The sequence below is a fragment of the Salmo trutta genome, chromosome 9 (assembly GCF_901001165.1).
Source record: "Salmo trutta chromosome 9, fSalTru1.1, whole genome shotgun sequence".
NCBI classification, from domain to species: domain Eukaryota; kingdom Metazoa; phylum Chordata; class Actinopteri; order Salmoniformes; family Salmonidae; genus Salmo; species Salmo trutta.
In genome coordinates, this window is record NC_042965.1 from 17,725,814 (window position 1) to 17,748,948 (window position 23,135).

Consider the following 23,135-nt stretch of genomic DNA (forward strand, 5'->3'; position numbering starts at 1 on the left):
ATCCTTATTAACTCTTTAGTCATATCACAGTTGACCTATTTGCTTGTGGTTTTCCCTACATCTAGTTTTATATTATATGAACAAGACATATTACATTTTATTTGGAATGGCAAGCCAGACAAAATTAAAAGGGCCTATTTATATAATGAATATGAATTCGGAGGGCAGAAATGATTAAATATTAAAGCATTAGACCTCTCACTAAAGGCATCAGTTATACAAAAGTTATACTTAAATCCGAAATGTTTCTCTAGTAAATTGGTAGGAATGTCTCACCTTATTTTCAAGAACGGCCTTTTCCCCTTTATTCAGATTACAACTGCTCACTTTCGGCTGTTTGAAAACGAAATCATCTCCAACATATAGTTATTTTTTAAACAAGCCTTAGAAAGATGGGTTGCAATTTCAGTTTAATCTACCTGAAAAGATAGAACAAATAATACAACAAATATTGTGGTTAAACTCAAATATACTAATTTATTTTTAAAAACGACTTAATTTTCGATAACATTTTTTAAAAAAGGTATAATTTTTGTAAATTATATCATAAATAGGACTTGTGGAGTTATGTCACACATGCAGCTAACACAGACATATGGAAATGTCTGCTCTACCCAAAATTACAACCAACTAACTGCAGCATTACCCACAAAAATGGAAGAGGAAAGTGGAAGGGGGGAAAAGAAAGGAACTTGTCTGTCGGCCCTGCATTAAAGGCCATAAATGGTTAAAGAAAATTGTTGTGATAAATAAAAACATATAACAATTTCATTTAAGGACCAAAAAATTGACAGCTGTGCCATATAAACTGCAAAATAGTTGGGAAGAGATTTTCGATGTACCCATTCCATGGCACATGGTTTATGAATTAACACGCAAAACAACGCCGATTCAAAACTTCGAATTTTTAAATTGAAATTATTATACAAAATTCTTGCAACCAATGGAATGTTATATATATGGGGGATACAATCTTCCCAGCTCTGCAGATTTTGCTGTGACGAGGCAGAGTCATTAGATTATTTATATTGGTACTGTCCATATGTAGCTTGTTTTTGGTCACAGGTCCAGGAATGGCTGAAGAATTGCAACATTTGCCTAGAACTAACACTGCAGATAGCAATACTGGGTGATTTGAAAGTCATAGTCAATCAATCAATAATATAATAATTATTTTAGCAAAAATGTTTATCTTTAATTTACAATCTGTAGAAGCTATGAGAATAGAAAGGTTCAGCACTTTTGTGAAGCATCACAGCACAGTTGAAAAATATATGGCAAATAGAAATCCAAAATGGATGGTGCTAAGAGATAGATGGGAGGGGTTGAATGGAGCTGAAGGGTGGGACTAATAACAAGATAACCAATGTAAAACATACGGGGTCTGTAAAATGTATTTAGGTTCAGACATTTTGTGAAATAGCACAGTTACAAATAGAAATCAAACTGGATGGACATCAGAAATAGAGGAAGGAATAAAAACAAACAAAATATGACTAATGTAAAATAGATTGTGTCTGTAAATGTGTATAATATGTATAAACTGAAGGTAGAAGCCTAAGTGTTATTGTTTATTAGTTTACTCAAATTGGGGGAGGGGTGGTTGGGTTTGCGAGGAATAATAAAGGTATATTCTAAAAAAAGTATGTATATGTATGTATGAATGTTTATGTATACAAAAAAAAGTACAGAGAGATCATTGATGAAAACTGTGTGGAAATTGATCAAATAAAAATACAATAAGGCTCTAACCTAACAAAATGTGGAAAAAGTTAGGGGTCTGAATACTTTACGAAGGCACTGTACTGTATGTGCAGTATCAATAGAAAACTTACACGGTTTTCAGGACTTCAGTTAGAGAATCATCAGCTCTGTCTTCCTGGCCCACCTCCAAATGCTTTTGATGGGTCAAAAAGTTCCATCCGAGGGGCAAGCGGACCACATAAATGCTGACTAAAAGGTTTAGATCACATGTACTTCAACTACCACAACTTTAACACCACAGACTACCAAATAATTAGTGATGTTTAAAGGGAAGCCATCAGCAGTTTTGAGGGCAATGTTGCAATTCAAACCTGGGCAAATTCTGCTGACTAACATGGGCCTGCAGACTTCCTATGTGAATTTCACAGAAAAGGTGATTAATAGTTAATTGGAGTTTGACCTAACCCCTAGACTTTTAAAGTGACCGCATAGTGCTGATGTGCAGAGACACTACACTGAGTATACCAAACACTAGGAACACCTTCCAAATATTGCCCTCAGAAAAAACTCAATACATTGGGGCATGGACTCTACAAGGTGTCGAAAGCGTTCCACAGGGATGCTGGCCAATGCTTCGTACAGTTGTGTCAAGTTGGCTGGATGTCCTTTGGGTGGTGGACCATTCTTGATACACACGGGAAACTGTTGAGCGAGAAAAACCCAGCAACATTGCATTTCTTGACACAAACCGGTGCGCCTGGCACCTTCTACCATATCCCATTCAAAGGCACTTAAATATTTTGCCTTGCCCATTTAACCATCTGAATGGTACATACACAATCCATGTCTCAAGGCTTAAAATCCTTCTTTAACCTCTAAAAGTCTAAGCCATAATATAGCCCATAGAAACACATTGAATAACACATTCATAAATGGCAAAAAAATACATTAAAATTATAAATAAGGAATAAGTCTTTGACGTGTCTGTCCTATATCTAGGAGATATAGGACATATTTTAGTTGTTTTGGACATATATTCAACCTCTTATCTTTGTTAGAAAAAAAATACCTCCATACTTCAATTCACATACTAAAGTAAAGATATCTTAATAGAAAATGACTACAGTAAAAGTGAAAGTCACCCAGTAAAATACTACTTGAGTAAAAGTCTAAAAGTATTTGGTTTAAAATATACTTAACTATCAAAAGTAAAGATAATTGCTCAAATAAACAAAAAACATTTTTTTTATCCTTATATTTAGCAAACCAGAGGGCTATATTTTCTTGTTTTTTATTTATTTATGGATAGCCAGGGCACACTCCAACACTCAGACATAATTTACAAACAAGCATGTGTGTTTACTGAGTCCACCAGATCAGAGGCAGTAGGGATGACCAGGAAACTTGTGTGAATCGGACAATTTTCCTGTCCTGCTAAGCAGTCAAAATGTAACGAGCACTTTTGGGTGTCAGGGAAAATGTATGGATTCAAAAGTACATTATTTTCTTTGGGAATGTAGTGAAGTACAAGTAGAAGTTGTCAAAAATAGAAATAGTAAAGTAAAGTACAGATACCCATAAAAACGACTTAAGTAGTAGTTAAAATAATTTTTACTGAAGTACTTTACACCACTATAGACACGTTCATTTTGATGAATTAACTCCAGGAGTATAGCCTAGCCTGTAAAATATAAGTGGTATTTTTTTTGTAGAAAGCAACATGCATTGAAATTGGTTGATTTTGCATCACTAATCATAAACACATGCGCATACACTGGAAGATGGGCCATGATATTTACTTTCTGCATCCCATGATTTGTAGTGCTCATGAGAGCAACATCACTAAACACGATATAGAACATGATTTGAAACTCTGATTTGATTATCAAACAATTAAGTAATAGACCTAATTTAGATGATACACAACGCCTTGAAGAAAATGGTCTAGTTATCTGAACAAGGTGTGCCTTTTGCTAAAGGAGCTGCAATTAATGTTTCCTGTAAACAGGCTATTAAGCTTTGCCTCTGGCGGCTACGGTCTTATGATTAGAACTGAACGTGCGTGCGCATGAGCCGTTAGGCTACTCTCCACCCATTGCCGAACAAATATAAGGCAACAAGCAATTTAACATATAACAACACTGGCAGCGCCACTTGATATAGACCTCTTCTCAGATGACTGTTTAGCCTACTAGTGGACAAGTGACAGGATACTGCGGATGCTTGCTTTCTAGACACACAGGCTACGCGCAGTCTTTTCAATGTCACCTACTTATTGCAACAGGAACAGTGGAGCACCAGCCTTCGGAGAGACACTTTTTTAACGACATTATTGGTGAGTTTAAAGCAACTTGTTCTTCTTATGGTTTTCAGAATTGGACAATTAAAAGGCTACTACTCTATGATGGTTTTATGTTCCACTTGTTTTAATTTCATAACTGGTTTCAGTATAACGCACACGTGAAGCAGCCTAACATGTCAGTTATTCATTGCAAGTTATGCAAGATACAGAACTTTCTGGTTGCCTAGTCGGCCTATTGCATAAGACCACTTTTACTGTGTTAGTCTAATAACTTTATGTAGCATTCATGGATAAGGCCTCACTAAATCAAATAACACTGCTCTTGAAGTGCTTGAAATCGACTTTTGTGCTCATTTATAATATAAGTATGTTACTTTTATGTTAGTGTATGTTCACTGACAACTTCTGAAGGCCTACAGAAAGCCTACTTTTATACTGTATTATTTCAGCGATTTAAATTAAATTTGAGCCATCATACATGATTTCTAAAGTACCATCTCTCAAATTACAGTACAAAACATAGACTCCTTAGGGTAATGATTCATACCATTGTTAACCCACCAATTCTTGGTTGTGCTCTTAGTTTACAAATGAAAGGCCACTGTAAAAGAAGGCCAGACAGTTCACTAATATTAAAGTCAATAGGTCAGTTTGACAGAGACTGTACCAGTGAGCATGGTGGAGAGAATGGATTACTATCAAATGTCAAAAATTCAAAACAGTAGTTGTCTGCTTTTTTTCCCACACATACAATGGTCATTCATTTGACCCCACCCAAGTTGTATCCATATTGACTTTGATCTGTCAGCAGATATGCTGTAACATTGCTGATCCATAGTGACTGTTTTGGTCCTGTCTGTTAACTCCTGGTCTAATAGGTTTATGTCACTTCAAGTATGTAATTAGTGTTCAATGCTGAAATGAAACAATGCTTTATATCTTCTGATTCAGTGTGGTGGATTAATCTTTTTGGTTGTTGTTTTGCAGAACATCGTATATCATCAACCACCTGCTGAGTCTACCACACAATGGATGTCCTTTGCATATCATCGCAGTGTCTAGGAAAACTCTCAAACCAGCTTTGTATACTTAGATAACAATTATTGTTTTACCCTTCCCATTAGCCGCTTATTGAACAGAGCTCGGAAAGGAGTAAGAAAATAGCTATATTCTTTGATTTGAGGCAGGATACCTGAAACATTTATTTATTGAATCTCAAAGAAGCAATATACCTCATTATTTATTAATCATATAATCTCGGAAAGCATTGTTAAGTAATTTTGAAGCTATCCTAATATTTAGAATTTAGTTTTGAGATTCAAACACAAGTTTTTTTGCAATGGAGTCTACCACTATAGCATCTCTTGCAGCAGCCACCACTTTAGCTACCGCGGCCTATTCAAGCGATATGTCAGGCTACCTGTGGCTACTGATCCTTGGCTTTGTCATTGCCTTCATCCTGGCCTTCTCTGTGGGGGCCAATGATGTGGCCAACTCATTTGGCACGGCGGTGGGCTCTGGCGTGGTCACCTTACGGCAGGCCTGCATCCTGGCCACTATCTTTGAGACCGTGGGCTCCATGCTGCTGGGGGCCAAAGTCAGCGAGACCATCCGCAAGGGCATCATCGACGTGAACATGTACAATGGCTCCGAACACGTGCTGATGGCAGGCTCCATCAGTGCCATGTTTGGTAAGTGCTTATATGATGGTCACTGTTATGAGTTTAGAAACTCCTTGCATGCTATGTTGATTTGAAAGGTCTCAATGGCATTTGTTGATATCCTTTTGAAAAGAGCAACAAATAAGGACTTTGTTCATCCTTGTGTTCTACAGGTTCTGCTGTGTGGCAACTGACCGCTTCATTTTTGAAGCTCCCTATATCTGGAACCCACTGTATTGTGGGTGCGACACTTGGTTTCTCCATGGTAGCCAAAGGTCATCACGGGGTCAAATGGATGGAGCTACTACGCATTGGTATTTAAATGACTGTGGAGATATTCTGCAATAGGGACTTGCTCAGAAATTATAATTGTGAGATGATAAGACTAATTAAAGGGTGACATGCATGCTTATGACAAGTCTTACAATGTGTTATATCTGTATCATAATGATAATAGATGTCTGTGTTAAGGAAAGTGTTGACGAATAGTGTTGGTCAGAGACTTGTTGAAATATGCATTGAAAGGATTCTCTTTTAAAATACCCCTCTTTTCTCTCTGTAGTGGCATCTTGGTTCCTCTCACCTCTGCTGTCAGGCATCATGTCAGCAATTCTCTTCTATTTTGTTCGTAAATTCATCCTGAATAAGGTAAGATGGATAAACCTGTAATTCACTATTGTTTATAGTGTTTCAACTTTCCCCTGGGGAGTGAATGTAGAAGGATGAAATGACTGTTTCAACACAACATGGGGAGTATCTGAGGAATATATGAAATAACAGTGATATTTAAGAAGAGATCATTAGCTATGTACTCCGAGCCAGAACTTACCCATCCTGTCTTCCTCAGGAGGACCCTGTTCCCAACGGCCTGAGAGCTCTCCCTGTCTTCTATGCTATCACCATGGGCATCAACCTGTTCTCCATCATGTTCACTGGAGCCCCCTGTGAGTACAATACACACTCTGTCACAATGCACACATACACATCACCTACTTCATCCTCCCAAAACGCTCTCTCACAGCACTAATGCAGGGACCATTGACACCCCTGGAGCACGCTTGATGCCTTATTAAAGTGTCACTGGAGGCACCAAGAAGTCTGCTTTGATGATATCTGTAAATATTTCACTCCTATGTTTTGTCATTCAGCATATTTAACTACCTGAATCTTAGAAAAGCAAGCATGCCGCTGTCAGAACCTCTGCAATGACATTTCTTATACTGTGTTTTGGAAACAATTTTATTTTGAAGTTGAATGAGCCACTGAGAGAAATATGGATATTAAATGGGACATTTCCACTCCTTTGTGTTTCACTTGCAGGGCTGAACTTTTCAAGAAGTCAACTGGCCTGGGCCCTTCACTGAAGGCTGCAGGCCGGTGTATGTCAAGGATTAATACACACCATAACCCCTGGACACAGCACACATGCAGCACACATACAGCACACATACAGCACACATGCAGCACACATACAGCACACATACAGCACACATGCAGCACACATACAGCACACATACAGCACACATGCAGCACACATACAGCACACATACAGCACACATACAGCACACATACAGCACACATACAGCACACATACAGCACACATACAGCACACATACAGCACACATACAGCACACATACAGCACACATACAGCACACATACAGCGCACATACAGCGCACATACAGCACACATACAGCACACATACAGCACACATACAGCACACATACAGCACACATACAGCACACATACAGCACACATACAGCACACATACAGCACACATAGACAACAATATATAGGCTATTTTGTATGGTATTGCTCATTTAGCAGGACTAACATTTTTACCACACTTGTTTTAATGCTTGCCCACATACTCTTTTCACACACACTTGCTCACTTTTTCTGTTTCTCAGACACTCACAGTATCACAACTGATGCTGATAATCTCACTCACTCCAACAGAGACACGTAATCAGAACCACACAATTGTATGTAGTATCATTGAGAGCAGGGCTCTCCTACCCTGTTCCTGGAGAGCTACCGTCCTGTAGGTTTTCACTCCTACCTTAATCTAGCGCACCTTATAATTAGCTGGTTGATAAGCTGAATCAGGTTAGTTACAACTGGGGTTGGAGTGAAAACCTACAGGAGGGTAGCTCTCCAGGAACAGGGTTGAAGAACTCTGATTGAGAAGATAAGAAGTGTTCTCTTGGGAGACTCTTGCTGTATCTATGGCAAGAGTCAATATCACTACATTACAGCATTTGCCATCCTGTATATTTTTATTGTTCGTCTCTGCCTTTTGCTGTAAATGGTGTTTGGCTCCCTCTTTCTTACTTCTGTCAAGTACTTCTGTACTTCTGTCAAGTCTTCATTAAAATAGGCAGAGCTAGACATCTTCTTTTGCTTCATATACCACTATGAGACACTTTGAAAGAGCATCTCTTAATTACATTTACTAGTTAGCCATACATTAGTCTGTTACATTTCATTCACTTCCTGGATTAAACAGGTAAGTATTAGATGAAAATGGTGTAACTAACCATATAGTATAAACATATGTTAATAAGTAGAAAACAAAAAAGTAAAAACAATTACTAGTGATTGGTACATAGTAATGCACTGGCCTATTTTAAAGTGACCCTAAATCACATAATCACAATGTCACAGCGCCTGTCTGACTCCCATTATCTGTTGTGCAGAGCATGTCCTCTGTCTGATACGGCTAATCTCTGAGGACGTACACAAACAGCTTAGCTGGAAGTAAAACATTTCTCAAGAAATTCTACCACGTGTCTCCCATCTCATGTGATCATGAAGTAAGCAGGGGCATAGAAACTACCAAGAAAGGACAGCAAGAGCGGTCATTTGGTTTGTACCATCCTAGTGATTATCTAAAAGGACTTTGAAGGCACAAGCAATAGTACACTCAATAGTGTACTGGACATTGGCATAACTTAAATGAAAAGGTCACTTTCTACTTTATTCGAATTACTGAATAATGTACAATTTATAATTTTAGTAAAGGCATCTAACCCAACTATGAATGTAAACTGAGATATGTTCGATGTTTTGTGCAGAATTTTGTTGCTATGACTGTGATAAAATACAGTGGGAAATGTTGACATTCCCATGGCAGGTGCTGTGTATGATGACCTTGGATTATGTGGCGGGTACATGCTTTAGTGAAAGCGTCCTCTGAGCATTCTGTTCTTTGTTCCCTTGTCCTGTACATAGTGCTGGGGTTCAACAAAATGCCATGGTGGGTAACACTGCTCATATCGCTAGGCTGCGCCCTCGTCACAGGCCTGGTCGTGTGGTTCTTCGTCTGTCCACGGCTCAAGAAGAAGATCAGGCGTAAGTGGCATTGCTGTACTTTTTCTTTAATTTGCAAAAAATAAATACTGGACTTCAATCTTGTGTTGATTTAAAGGGAATCGACTGATATGAAGATAATCCTGGTTGCTCCCTTTCTGCCTGTTTGTCAACCAGGTAAAGTGGCCTCCAGCCCCTGTATGACTCCACTGATGGAGAAGACTCCTTCCAAACCTGCCCTACAGGAGCATCCCTCCACAATTCAACCTTGTGACTCTGTTCCCCAGACACCGCCAGCCTATGAGAAAAGGGCGTCCTTTAAGATTGGAGGTTCGGAGGAGGCTGATCTGGACAGCAACATGGACACCAAAGACTTAGACGCTAGCAGCGGTGAGATCCCCTTACTTTGTTGCAAGTGGCTAGTGACCATTTTAATTAGGGCACAATACATTATTTGTAAATGTATACATTTTATATAGATAAAGTTTTATAATATTATTACATTACTAAAGTAAGTATTATAATATTTGTACACTCATCTGTATTGTTTGAACTGAATGTATTGTTGCTGGTTATCCCTCTTAGGTATTAATGGCATGGGCCCCATGACCATCACGGACCCACACAGTGGTCAGGCCCACACTGTACACAAGGACTCAGGGCTCTACAAAGACCTGCTGCACAAGCTTCACCTAGCCAAGGTGGGTGACTGCATTGGTGACGACGATGGACGGCCCATACGGCGGAACAACAGCTACACCTCCTACACCCTGGCCATCTATGGCATCCATGGGGACCCCAGATACAAGGAGGGAGAGCTAGCAGATCAGCGGAGGAGATCGCGGCTGGACAGCTACAACAGCTACTGCTCGGCAGTAGCAGATGGTGGCACAGTGGCTAAGGAGGAGGCAGGGGCTGTGGGGCTGACACTGGAGGCTGGCCAGGACATACTCCAAGAGGAGGATGAGCTGGAGGTGGACCGGCCAGAGGTCACACATCTCTTCCGGTTCCTCCAGATCCTCACTGCTTGTTTCGGCTCTTTCGCCCATGGAGGAAATGATGTCAGGTATGCTAGGATAGAGAATATAGAGAAATAATTACTGTCTGTGAATTATCATAGGCTGATTATAGGATGTTATTCTCTCTCAGTAATGCAATTGGTCCTCTGGTGGCCCTGTGGCTGGTGTTTGAGAGTGGCTCTGTGGTGTCCAATGCCCCCACACCCATCTGGCTGCTGTTGTATGGAGGAGTGGGCATCACTGCTGGGCTCTGGGTGTGGGGACGCAGAGTGATCCAGACCATGGGCAAGGACCTCACCCCAATCACCCCCTCCAGGTATGCCATGCACTCAAACTAAATATCTGTGTTTTACATGTCTGTGGGCCAATACAACAACATATCACATTGTTAAAACTCCCAATGTTTATTCAGTATGAATTGTACTCTTGTATCGTATTACACAGTATACTGTATAATCTCTTGTGAATCTTATTTGCTTCCTCCAGTGGATTTAGCATTGAACTGTCCTCAGCGCTCACAGTGGTAGTGGCCTCCAATATTGGTCTCCCTGTCAGCACAACTCACTGCAAGGTAATTCAACTTTAAATGTATAGATGAGTCTGTCCAATGTCTTAGCCTAACAACAAGAAACTGTCTATAGTGCTAAATCACTGTTATAAAATATTTTGGAAAATGTGTGTTTTATAACAACATAACGGAGGAGTCGCATGACACGTTAATAAGTAATCATTCATTCATTCATTCATTCATTCATTCATTCATTCATTGACCAATGTGAGCCGGTAGAAACCAGTGTGAACCTGTGCATAGTGTTGAGTAATGTTGTTTCTATTATGCTCACTCAGGTGGGCTCTGTGGTTGCTGTTGGATGGCTGCGCTCCAGGAAGGCTGTTGACTGGCGTCTGTTCAGGAACATCTTCATCGCCTGGTTTGTAACCGTCCCCATCTCTGGGCTCATCAGTGCTGCCATCATGGCTCTCTTCACCTATGTTATCCTGTGAGATTCAACTGGACCTGGGATGACCTTGCCTTCACCCCTGACGAGGATCTACTACACTGCAGCCGGGGATACTGTTGTTTTCTCACTGACCATAGTTTAAAACTGTGTTGAAAAATGTGTGTTTCAGCATGTTTATGTTATCTGTACATATCAAGTCCTGACTCTGTTTCTCTGTTTCTTTATACACATGTGTTTACTGCACAGTATTCAGCATCATTGAAGTTGATTACTATGTAATGTTGATCATATATCTATCATGTAATGAATTGTTTGAAAAATTGTAAAATGTCTAGTTTACAGAACTAAGAGGTGTCCCTCCAATGGTGTTTCTAATTACATTTTTGATTCAAAATAAAATGACATTACTAACCCATTTGTTGTTGGGGTTATAATGTCAGTACACTTACCAGCAAGAAAATCAATGCAGTAAAAACTTAGACAATTCAGTTTAAATAGTCAATTTATATTTAGTTTGAAGAAACAATAGATCAATACCCTCTGTTATGATTTGCGTAGGCACATACAATACATAGACATTGTAATCCTCATAAAATGTAGATTATTCTAGTCTTTCATTCACTTAATCAAGGTTGCCATTCACTCTAGATTACAAACATGTACGCTATGTGCGGCACTTGGGTGATAAACATCTAGAGGATCAGAATAAAATAGTGGATACCACTGGACAGTATTTGAAATCTATATGTAAGCTAGTGTGTGTGTGTCCAGATCATTTGACCCTGGGTGAGACTGGGGTGAACTGCCACACATGTATGTAAGTATTTAGTGATGGAAAAGATCCAGGTGATGATACACACACTAGCCTGCATATAGATTTAAAATGCAATACATCATTTTGTTGACTATGAAATAGGCTGTGCAATAGAGATTAGACTATACACTACAACTATATTACTATATTGCAGTACGTACAATCACAAAGCGAGTTGAGCAACTGCAGGCAATTTCATTACCACTTTTTTAAAGAATGGCTCAGCAGCCCAATTATTAGCTATGCCTTTGCTGGGCAGTATTCACAAACCTATATGATCTCTTGCAATTATATAATTGCCACCAAAGCCCAGTCTGGCTAATAATACAGTCAGTGCTGGTTGAGGATGAACAGTCTGGGGTTTGGACCAGGGACACTGTGTTGAGTGAGTTCGTGGGGCGAGTGTAATACCGCATGTGCAATAAAATAAATCATTTCTTAGCAGATGCAGCACTAACATATGGGGAGGCTAAACCCACTTAACAGAGTTAAGATTCTAGAAAACCAAATCATTGCAATAATAAAGTTGGCCAGAGCGGTGATGCTTGAAAGAGTCGATAGAGGGCATTGTAGAAAAAAAATGTACCGTCGAATTTGACCTATAACACGGACGGAAGCGGAAGTAAAGACGCTTGTTGTTACATCGTGTTTGCCGGGACGTATGGCCAACGCTTTTATTTACAAGAAGTACATCACGTATCCCTAAGTGTATATATAGATATATCTATAGATACGGAGGATTTCTGCTTATCTGTATTTATTGATCTAAAGCACACCAACATTGGCTGTGGAGCTAGCCAACCTTAGCGGGCTGCCCCGCAAACTAGCCATCGTTTTTCCAGTGTTGAACAACAAAAGTGCGATTACGTTCATTCAACAATGGCAGATGTTACTGCGCGTAGCTTGCAGTATGAATACAAAGCGGTGAGTATGAAATTGAACTAAATTAGCTAACGTTAACTACTTGGAAATATGTTCACTCAGGCTATTGTTTTGTTGCGCCTATGTAGCTAGTTCGCAGTATATAACGTTAGCGTAGTTGGATACAGCCTTATAACTTTAACAACCAAAACTGACTAAAGTTACGGGTTACTAACCAGCCGCGCTTGCCGACCAGTTACCAGCGAGCTAGCGAGACAAGTTAGCGAACCAACGTTAGTCTGCTAGCTAGACAGTTGATTGTCCAATGTTGGGAAACACGAATTCCTTAAAATAAGTAGTTTTTGTGCCTCAGTAACTGTATAACCAGCCAACATAAGAATAACTTGGTGTAGGGAAGTTTACATTGCATTACAGTTCCTCCTTTTATCTTTTGTCTCTTGCCCAATAATAGAACTCCAACTTGGTCTTACAAGCGGACCGTTCGCTCATTGACCGCACAAGGCGCGATGAGCCCACGGGAGAGGTGCTGTCCCTGGTGGGAAAGTTGGTGGGAACCAAGATGGGTGACAAGTCCCAGAGGACCAAACCTTCAATGCAAGGAGAGAAACGGGCAAAGTAACTACAAGTGCCTCTTCATGTCTATTTCCTGGTACATGTCTGAATCACTTCTTGACTAACTAACCCACATATGACTCGTCCCTCCACCTTTGTCTTTTAAACTGTGCAGGAGGAGGAAGAGAGATGAGGACGGACACGACATGAACAAGATGAAGGGCTTCACCCTCCTGTCAGAAGGCATTGATGAGATGGTGGGCATTGTGTACAAGCCTAAGACCAAGGAGACTAGGGAGACCTATGAGGTCCTTCTCAGCTTCATCCAAGCTGCCCTGGGAGATCAGGTCAGAGAAACAATCAATAAGGCACTTGTGCAATTATGTGTCTGTCTCAAGAATCACTGATTTGAAAAGATTGAAGAACACTATGCAGACAATATATAATGGTGGAATTAACAATGTTCTATTCAAATCAATGATGACTTGAATATGTCTGTGATGTGTGTCTCCGCAGCCAAGAGACATCCTGTGTGGAGCAGCTGACGAGGTGCTGGCTGTGCTGAAGAATGACAAGATGAGGGACAAGGAGAGACGGCGTGAAGTAGAGCAGCTACTAGGGCCTGCAGATGACACACGCTACCACGTGCTGGTCAACCTGGGCAAGAAGATCAGTGACTATGGGGGTGACAAGGAGCTCCAGAACATGGGTAAGGAAATTAACACAATGTTGAAGGAATGTTTACATTATGTTCACTCAACTGGAACATGCCTTTATTTCAGTATTATGCACTGAAATGAATCAATGTTTCAACACACAGATGACAACATTGACGAAACATACGGGGTGAACGTCCAGTTTGAATCGGATGAGGAGGAGGGTGATGAGGACCAGTTTGGGGAGGTGCGAGATGATGGCTCAGATGAAGAGAGTGAAGGAGAGGAAGCAGACTTGGGCTGCACCCTGACGGCCAACGTGAGACCGACCCCTCGTTTACATGACAACACACACATCTGTGTTCATACTAAACTACAATGTCTTTTTTAACCATTGCACTAATGAAACATGCATCTCCATGTTCCCCTGTAGCTTGGTGTGACAGGTGATGTGATGACAGCCAAGAAGAAGGAGCTACACCCTCGTGACATTGATGCCTTCTGGCTCCAGCGTCAGCTCAGCCGTTTCTATGATGATGCCATAATCTCTCAGAAGAAAGCAGATGAGGTTCTGGAGATCCTCAAGGTGTGTTTTATTTGTTTCAGTGTGTCTGTGTGAATGCGTTGGTCTCTGACTGACTCTGTGTCTCTGTATTCCACAGACGGCCAGTGATGACAGAGAATGTGAGAACCAGCTGGTCTTACTGTTGGGATTCAACACTTTTGACTTCATCAAAATCCTTCGGCAGCATCGGCGGATGAGTGAGTACCTGTCATTTTCACAATGGAGAAAATCACAGCCTGCGTTGCCAAATTTGAAAGGTCACTCATAATCAATTTCTCTCCTCCTTCACAGTCCAGTACTGTACCATGTTGGCAAGTGCTCAGAGCGAAGCAGAGAAGGAGAAGATTATAGGAAAGATGGAGGCAGATCCAGACTTGTCCAAAGTTCTTTACCAGCTGCAGGAGACTGAGAAGGAGGATATTATTAGGGTAAGACGCCATCTTCATTGTTGCATTAGTCACTGGATAAGTCATTGTTTATATTACACAGTATAGAAACATATTGGAACAGACTGAAGTAAATAAACAAATGATCACCTAATGATTTCATGTTGGTTCCCTTGGTCTCAAACAATGGCTGATGTTCCATGTCTTTAGGAGGAGCGATCTCGCAGGGAGAGAGTGAGGAAGTCTCGCGTGGACAATGACTTAGAGTCTATGGACATCGACCACGGAGAGGTGAGGAGGAGAACCATGAATAATGCACACACTAATATAGCCTGTCTACCCACTGTGACGATTTGCACATACATTGCAAACATGGCACACGTTGCAATTCCACACGCATTTAATATGAATACATTGATACTAACTAAATACTAACTTGAATCATTTACCCCCCCTCTCAGTCCATGGCCCCTAAACAACTGCTGGACCTGGAGGACCTGGCCTTCACCCAGGGAAGCCACTTCATGGCCAACAAGAGATGCCAGCTACCAGACGGCTCCTTCCGCAAGCAACGCAAAGGCTACGAGGAGGTGCACGTTCCTGCCCTCAAGCCCAAGCCCTTCGCTGACGATGAGGTGTGTGTTTGTGTGCGCGCCTGTGTATGTTTAATTTTTTGCTGTAGTCAGTACTGAGGCTTCTAGCAAGTGAATGGTCTTGTTTTCAAGAACTTTCTGCCAAGCCTCTTAATTTATTATCTGTGTTATTAGGTGCTGGTGGCCATTGAGAAGCTTCCCAAGTATGCCCAGGCAGGTTTCGAAGGATTCAAAACCCTGAACCGCATCCAGAGCAAGCTGTTCAAGACTGCTATGGAGACCGACGAGAACCTGCTTGTGTGCGCTCCTACGGTTAGTAAATAAACCACGGTCCATTATAATACTTCTCCCCACAATACACTGCTCTCTGCTCAGCACGCTGTCATGTTGCATATGTTTCGAAAATGCCACTGTCGAACTCTTATGTTTTCTAACTTATCACTATTTTCTTTTTTTATATTTTTCTTTTCTTTTTTTTACTTCACCTTTATTTAACCAGGTAGTATAGTTGAGAACAAGTTCTCATTTGCAACTGCGGCCTGGCCAAGATAAAGCATAGCAATTCGACACATACAACAACACAGAGTTACACATGGAATAAACAAAACATACAGTCAATAATACAGTAATACAGAGAACAAAAAGTATATATACAGTGAGTGCAAATGAGGTAAGATAAGGGAGTTAGGGCAGTAAATAGGCCACGGTGGCGAAGTAATTACAATATAGCAATTAAACACTGGAATGGTAGATGTGCAGAAGATGAATGTGCAAGTAGAGATACTGGGGTGCAAAGGAACAAGATACATAAATAAATACAGTATGGGGATGAGGTAGGTAGATAGATGGGCTGTTTACAGGTGGGCTATGTACAGGTGCAGTGATCTGTGAGCTGCTCTGACAGCTGGTGCTTAAAGCTAGTGAGGGAGATATGAGTCTCCAGCTTCAGAGATTTTTGCTGTTCGTTCCAGACATTGGTAGCGGAGAACTGGAAGGAAAGATGACCAAAGGAAGAATTGGCTTTGGGGGTGACCAGTGAGATATACCTGCTGGAGCGCGTGCTGCTATGGTGACCAGTGAGCTGAGATAAGGCGGGGCTTTACCTAGCAGAGACTTGTAGATAACCTGTAGCCAGTGGATTTGGCGACGAGTATGAAGCGAGGGCCAATCAACGTGAGCGTACAGGTCGCAAGGGTGGGTAGTGTATGGGGCTTTGGTGACAAAACGGATGGCACTGTGATAGACTGCATCCAGTTTGTTGAGTAGAGTGTTGGAGGCTATTTTATAGATGACATCACCGAAGTCGAGGATCGGTAGGATGGTCAGTTTTACGAAGGTATGTTTGGCAGCATGAGTGAAGGATGCTTTGTTGGGATATAGGAAGCCGATTCTAGATTTAATTTTGGATTGGAGATGCTTAATGTAAGTCTAGAAGGAGAGTTTACAGTATAACCAGACACCTAGGTATTTGTAGTTGTCCACGTATTCTAAGTCAGAGCCGTCCAGAGTAGTGATGCTGGACGGGCGAGCAGGTGGGGGCAGTGATCGGTTGAATAGCATGCATTTAGTTTTACTTGCGTTTAAGAGCAGTTGGAGGCCACGGAAGGAGAGTTGTAGGCATTGAAGCTCGTCTGGAGGTTAGTTAAGTGTCCAAAGAGGGGCCAGAAGTATACAGAATGGTGTCGTCTGCGTAGAGGTGGATCAGAGAATCACCAGCAGCAATTGCAACATCATTGATGTATACAGAGAAGAGAGTCGGCCCGAGAATTGAACCCTGTGGCACCCCCATAGAGACTGCCACAGGTCCGGACAACAGGCCCTCCGATTTGACACACTGAACTCTATCAGAGAAGTAGTTGGTGAACCAGGCGAGGCAATCATTTGAGAAACCAAGGCTGTCGAGTCTGCCAATAAGAATGTGGTGATTGGCAGAGTCGAAAGCCTTGGCCAGGTCGATGAATACGGCTGCACAGTAATGTCTCTTATCGATGGCGGTTATGATGTCGTTTAGGACCTTGAGCGTGGCTAAGGTGCACCCATGACCAGCTCTGAAACCAGATTGCATAGCGGAGAAGGTACGGTGGGATTCGAAATGGTCGGTAATCTGTTTGTTAACTTGGCTTTCGAAGACCTTAGGAAGACAGGGTAGGATAGATATAGGTCTGTAGCAGTTTGGGTCTAGAGTGTCACCCCCTTTGAAGAGGGGGATGACCGCGGTAGCTTTCCAATCTTTGGGAATCTCAGACAATACGGAAGAGAGGTTGAACAGGCTAGTAATAGGGGTTGCAACAATTTCGGCAGATCATTTTAGAAGGAGAGGGTCCAGATTGTCTAGCTCGGCTGATTTGTAGGGGTCCAGATTTTGCAGCTTTTTCAGAACATCAGCTATCTGGATTTGGGTGAAGGAGAAATGGTGGGGTCTTTGGCGGGATGCTGTGGAGGGTGCCGGGCAGTTGACCGGGGTTGGGGTAGCCAGGTGGAAAGCATGGCCAGCTGTAGAGAAATGCTTATTGAAGTTCTCAATTATAGTGGATTTATCGGTGGTAACAGTGTTTCCTAGCCTCAGAGCAGTGGGCAGCTGGCAGGAGGTGCTCTTATTCTCCATGGACTTTAGTGTCCCAGAACTTTTTGGAGTTAGTACTACAGGATGCAAATTTCTGTTTGAAAAAGCTAGCCTTAGCTTTCCTAACTGCCTGTGTGTATTTGTTCCTAACTTCCCTGAAAAGTTGCATATCACGGGGGCTATTCGATGCTAATGCAGCACGCCACAGGATGTTTTTGTGCTGGTCAAGGGCAGACCGGTCTGGAGGGAACCAAGGACTATATCTATTCCTAGTTCAACATTTTTGGAATGCGGTATGCTTATTTAAGATGGTGAGGAAGGCACTTTTAAAGAATAGCCAGGCATCATCTACTGGCGGGATGAAGTCAATGTCATTCCAGGATACCCCGGCCAGGTCGATTAGAAAGGCCTGCTCGCAGAAATGTTTTAGGGAGCGTTTGACAGTGATGAGGGGTGGTCGTTTGGTCGCAGACCCATTACGGATGCAGGCAATGAGGCAGTGATCGCTGAGATCTTGATTGAAAACAGCATAGGTGTATTTGGAGGGCGAGTTAGTTAGGATGACATCTATGAGGGTGCCCGTGTTTACGGATTTGGAGTTGTACCTGGTAGGTTCATTGATAATTTGTGTGAGATTGAGGGCATCAAGCTTAGATTATAGGATGGCCGGGGTGTTAAGCATGTCCCAGTTTAGGTCACGTAGTAGCACGAGCTCAGAAGATGGATGGGGGGCAATCAATTCACATATGGTATCGAGGGCACAGGTGGGGGCAGAGGGAGGTCTATAGCAAGCGGCAACAGTGAGAGACTTGTTTCTGGAAAGGTGAATTTTTAGAAGTAGAAGCTCGAATTGTTTGGGTACAGACTTGGATAGTGATACAGAACTCTGCAGGCTATCTTTGCAGTAGATTGCAACACCAGTTATATCTTGGCGGAAAATGTTATAGTTAGCGATGGAGATTTCAGGGTTTTTGGTGGTTTTCCTAAGCCAGGATTCAGACACTGCTAAGACATCCGGGTTGGCAGAGTGTGCTAAAGCAGTGAGTAAAACAAACTTAAGGAGCAGGCTTCTAATGTTAACATGCATGAAACCAAGGCTTTTATGGTTATAGAAGTCAACAAATGAGAGCACCTGTGGAGTGGGAGTGGAGCTAGGCACTGCAGGACCTGGATTAACCTCTACATCACCAGAGGAACAGAGTAGAAGTAGGATAAGGGTACGGCTAAATGCTATACGAACTGGCCGTCTAGCACGTTCGGAACAGAGAGTAAAAGGAGCAGGTTTCTGGGCACGATAGCATAGATTCAAGGCATAGTGTACAGACAAAGGTAAGGTAGGATATGAGTACATTGGAGGTAAACCTAGGCATTGAGTAATGATGAGAGAGATATAGTCTCTAGAGATGTTTAAACCAGATGATGTCATCGCGTATGTAGGAGGTGGAACAACATGGTTGGTTAAGGCATATTGAGCAGGGCTAGAGGCTCTACAGTGAAATAAGACAGTAATCACTAACCAGGACCGTAATGGACGAGGCATATTGATATTAGAGAGAGGCATGCGTAGCCAAGTGAACATATGGGTCCAGTGAGTGGTTGGGCTGACTGGGGACACGGCGATTCAGACAGTTAGCAGGCCGATGCTAACAGTTAGTAGGCCGGGGCTAAACAAGCTAGCAGTTAGCAGACTGGGGCTGGCAAGCTAGCAGTTAGCAGACCGGGGCTGGCAAGCTAGCAGTTAGCAGACCGGGGCTGGCAAGCTAGCAGTTAGCAGACCGGGGCTGGCAAGCTAGCAGTTAGCAGACCGGGGCTGGCAAGCTAGCAGTTAGCAGACCGGGGCTGGCAAGCTAGCAGTTAGCAGACCGGGGCTGGCAAGCTAGCAGTTAGCAGACCGGGGCTGGCAAGCTAGCCTTTGGGGGACGTTGCGATGGGGGTAAGTCTGTTTTTGCCTCTTCGTGCGGTGACGTCGATAGACCAGTCGTAGAATTAGTAGGGTTCCAAGTAGCTCTAGGTAGCTAGCAGGCCGCGGTTAGCAGAATGTGCCTTCAGCGGACGTCGCGCCAGAGGGGCCTGTTGGAATTCTCTGGCAGATGGTCGATATTCCAGTCGTAGAGGATCGGCGGGGTTCCGTGCCCCTTACCGGCAGTAGAAGGGGTCCGGATATTGTAGCCCAGGAGTGGGCTTCGGTGGTAGCACAGGAGCCCTGGCTGGGCTAGCTTCAGGCTAATTGGTGCTTGCTCCGTGATGGAAATGCTAGCCAGGAGTAGTTACCCGGGATTGCGGTTAGCTAGTTGCGAAGATCCAGATGAAAATGTTCAGAGTTTGCGGTAGGAATCCTGGGATATGGAGAGAATTAAAAAAATGGTTTTTATAAATAGGTCCGTTATGCTCTGGTTTGAGTCACGTTGTTCGAACTGGCTAGAGCTTTCCGAGCTAAAGGTTAGCTGATGACCGCTAGCAATGGTTTGCTGACTGATAGCTGGTAGGTAGTTAGCTGGCTAGCTTCAGTTGAGGGTTTCCAGATCCGAAGTAAATAGAAATACTTTAGAAAAAACAGATCCACGCCACATTGGGTGAGGCGGGTTGCAGGAGAGTATTTAGAAGGAAAAAAATGTAAAAAGATATATACAAGGATGCAAATTTCTGTTTGAAAAAGCTAGCCTTAGCTTTCCTAACTGCCTGTGTATATTTGTTCCTAACTTCCCTGAAAAGTTGCATATCACGGGGGCTATTCAATGCTAATGCAAAACGCCACAGGATGTTTTTGTGCAGGTCAAGGGCAGACAGGTCGGGAGTGAACCAAGGACTATATCTATTCCTAGTTCCAATTTTTTTTTAATGGGCATGCTATGGTCTCCCTCTGTCTTTTCCCCTGGGTGCCTCCAGGGGGCAGGCAAGACCAACGTGGCCCTGATGGCAATGCTGAGGGAGATCGGCAAGCACATCAACCTGGACGGAACCATCAACTTGGACGACTTCAAGATCATCTACGTTGCTCCGATGCGCTCGCTGGTACAGGAGATGGTGGGGAGCTTTAGTAAGGTGAGACTTGTTGTCCTTTGTATGAGGTCAGAACTCAGTGTTTGATGCTGTCAAGGGTTTGAATTGCCAAGGAAGCTGTGTTTGTATAATTAATCATAAGGCATAATGTCCTGTTTGATCAGTTATGCTTGTCTCCCTCCATCCCAGCGTCTAGCCAGTTACGGCATCACAGTGTCTGAGCTGACCGGAGACCACCAGCTATGTAAAGAGGAGATTAACGCCACCCAGGTCATCGTCTGCACCCCAGAGAAATGGGACATCATCACGCGCAAAGGAGGCGAGCGCACCTACACCCAGCTAGTGCGCCTCATCATCATTGTAAGTACAGACACTCTCAAACGGTCCTCTTGTGGACCTCATGCATGATCCTTCGAGTGTTTAGTCAAACATCCCATTATTACATTTCCCAAGCATTTACATTCTTTTACATTCTTTTTTTTAACTAGTTCTAAACTCATTGGGTGTAAGTACTGTATGTAACTGAGTGTGTCTTATGGTCAGGATGAGATCCATCTGCTGCATGACGACCGTGGGCCAGTCCTAGAGTCTCTGGTGGCCAGGACCATCCGCAACGTGGAGCTGACCCAGGAGGACGTGCGTCTGCTGGGTCTCAGTGCCACCCTGCCAAACTACGAGGACGTGGCCACCTGCCTGCGTGTGGACCCCGCTAAGGGACTTTTCTACTTCGACAACAGGTCAGCCAGGGCTCAGGAAGGAGGGACAATCTCTCCCACACTCATAATCCCACTTCAGTTTAACAGGTTTTATCTTGTGAGTGGTTGCGTTGTAAGCATAAGGCTAACAGTCTTTTCTGTCCGGTAGTTTCCGCCCAGTGCCTCTGGAGCAGACATATGTGGGCATCACTGAGAAGAAGGCCATCAAGCGCTTCCAGATCATGAATGAGATCGTCTATGAGAAGGTCATGGAGCATGCTGGGAAGAACCAGGTAAAGCCAGCTCAGTCAATTTTTTTGTGTGTTTTTTTACCCCCTTTTTCCCCTAATTTCGATCTTGTCTTATCGCTGCAACTCCCCAACGGGCTCAGGAGGCGAAGGTCGAGTCATGCGTCCTCCGAAACAACACGACACGCTAAACCACACTTCTTACAGGGATGCAAACTAGTCACCTTTTGGCGAAATTTGCCGTTTTGAATCCAAAATAGGTGACCTATGTGATTTGTGTAGATCCTTTGAGAAAAGTTTGGGGAGGGGGGCTTTGGATGACTACTGGCTGTATGTGAACTAGTGATGCGTGTTTAGAGCAATACTGGCTGTATCCAAGGCTCAGCCAGTCGTTCACATAACAGAATGCAGCACGCGACTGAAGAGAGAAGAGATTGGCTAGTTACAGCGTCAGCGCGAGCTCTGGAAAGACAGCAGGAGAGTTAAAAGGCAGTTTACCAGTTAACTTACAGCAGCGCGTCCCCTGAACGATAACTAAGAGGTAGGTGAGAAGCCTGACCATGGAGACGGGGATGAGAAGGAGATGAAGCGTACTTCATGAGCTGTAACCGAAAACAACTGGCATTTGGAACGTTTGAGGTGAGGGAGAAAGTGTGGTTCAACAAGTGTTGTTAGTAGAGGTCGACCGATTATGATTTTTCAATACCGATTATAAGACCCGAAAAAGCAGATGCCGATTTTTATATATAGATTTGTAATAATGACAATTACAACAATACTGAATGAACACTTTTATTTTAACTTAATACGTCAATAAAATCAATTTGGTCTCAAATAAATAATGAAACATGTTCAATTTGGTTTAAATAATGCAAAAACAAAGTGTTGGAGAAGAAAGTAAAAGTGCAATATTTGCCATGTAAAAAAGCTAACGTATAAGTTCCTTGCTCAGAACATGAGAACATATGAAAGCTGATGGTTCTTTTTAACATGAGTCTTCAATATTCCCAGGTAAGAAGTTTTAGGTTGTAGTTATTATAAGAATTATAGGACTATTTCTCTCTATACCGTTTGTATTTCATATAACTTTGACTATTGGATGTTCTTATAGGCACTATGGTATTGCCAGCCTAATCTCGGGAGTTGATAGGCTTGAAGTCATAACCATCTCAATGCTTAAAGCACAGCGAAGAGCTGCTGGCAAATGCAGTAAAGTGCTGTTTGA

The 23,135-nt window shown here is 42.6% G+C and overlaps 2 protein-coding genes across 2 annotated transcripts in view; both read left to right on the top strand.

Moving 5' to 3' along the window:
* The first annotated feature begins 3,822 nt into the window (after positions 1-3,822).
* slc20a1a (solute carrier family 20 member 1a) lies at positions 3,823-11,371 on the top strand. Its single transcript, XM_029762768.1, has 11 exons — positions 3,823-4,039; positions 4,994-5,697; positions 5,841-5,981; positions 6,230-6,315; positions 6,515-6,611; positions 8,901-9,020; positions 9,156-9,368; positions 9,564-10,044; positions 10,128-10,313; positions 10,484-10,568; positions 10,844-11,371. Exons 2-11 carry the CDS (start codon positions 5,346-5,348, stop codon positions 10,997-10,999), a joined length of 1,917 nt encoding a protein of 638 aa, XP_029618628.1. The 5' UTR covers positions 3,823-4,039; positions 4,994-5,345; the 3' UTR covers positions 11,000-11,371.
* A 1,006-nt stretch (positions 11,372-12,377) lies between these two features.
* The window catches only part of LOC115200068 (U5 small nuclear ribonucleoprotein 200 kDa helicase), a 29,649-nt gene continuing 18,891 nt past the window's right edge, over positions 12,378-23,135 (top strand). The window contains exons 1-15 of the mRNA XM_029762769.1: positions 12,378-12,694; positions 13,104-13,267; positions 13,380-13,551; positions 13,721-13,913; positions 14,025-14,179; positions 14,294-14,446; positions 14,523-14,622; positions 14,717-14,853; positions 15,022-15,102; positions 15,273-15,446; positions 15,579-15,716; positions 20,854-21,009; positions 21,157-21,327; positions 21,511-21,704; positions 21,832-21,955. Of these exons, the coding sequence (XP_029618629.1) occupies positions 12,650-12,694; positions 13,104-13,267; positions 13,380-13,551; positions 13,721-13,913; positions 14,025-14,179; positions 14,294-14,446; positions 14,523-14,622; positions 14,717-14,853; positions 15,022-15,102; positions 15,273-15,446; positions 15,579-15,716; positions 20,854-21,009; positions 21,157-21,327; positions 21,511-21,704; positions 21,832-21,955 (2,157 nt within the window). The 5' untranslated portion in view covers positions 12,378-12,649. The remainder of the gene's footprint in view (positions 12,695-13,103; positions 13,268-13,379; positions 13,552-13,720; positions 13,914-14,024; positions 14,180-14,293; positions 14,447-14,522; positions 14,623-14,716; positions 14,854-15,021; positions 15,103-15,272; positions 15,447-15,578; positions 15,717-20,853; positions 21,010-21,156; positions 21,328-21,510; positions 21,705-21,831; positions 21,956-23,135) is intronic.

Excerpts from the sequence above, each read along its gene's own strand:
- slc20a1a (XM_029762768.1), top strand. The coding sequence starts at position 5,346 with ATGGAGTCTACCACTATAGCATCTCTTGCAGCAGCCACCACTTTAGCT. Across the intron at positions 9,369-9,563 it reads AGACTTAGACGCTAGCAGCG|GTATTAATGGCATGGGCCCC; the intron begins GTGAGATCCCCT and ends TATCCCTCTTAG. Across the intron at positions 10,314-10,483 it reads ACCCCAATCACCCCCTCCAG|TGGATTTAGCATTGAACTGT; the intron begins GTATGCCATGCA and ends TGCTTCCTCCAG.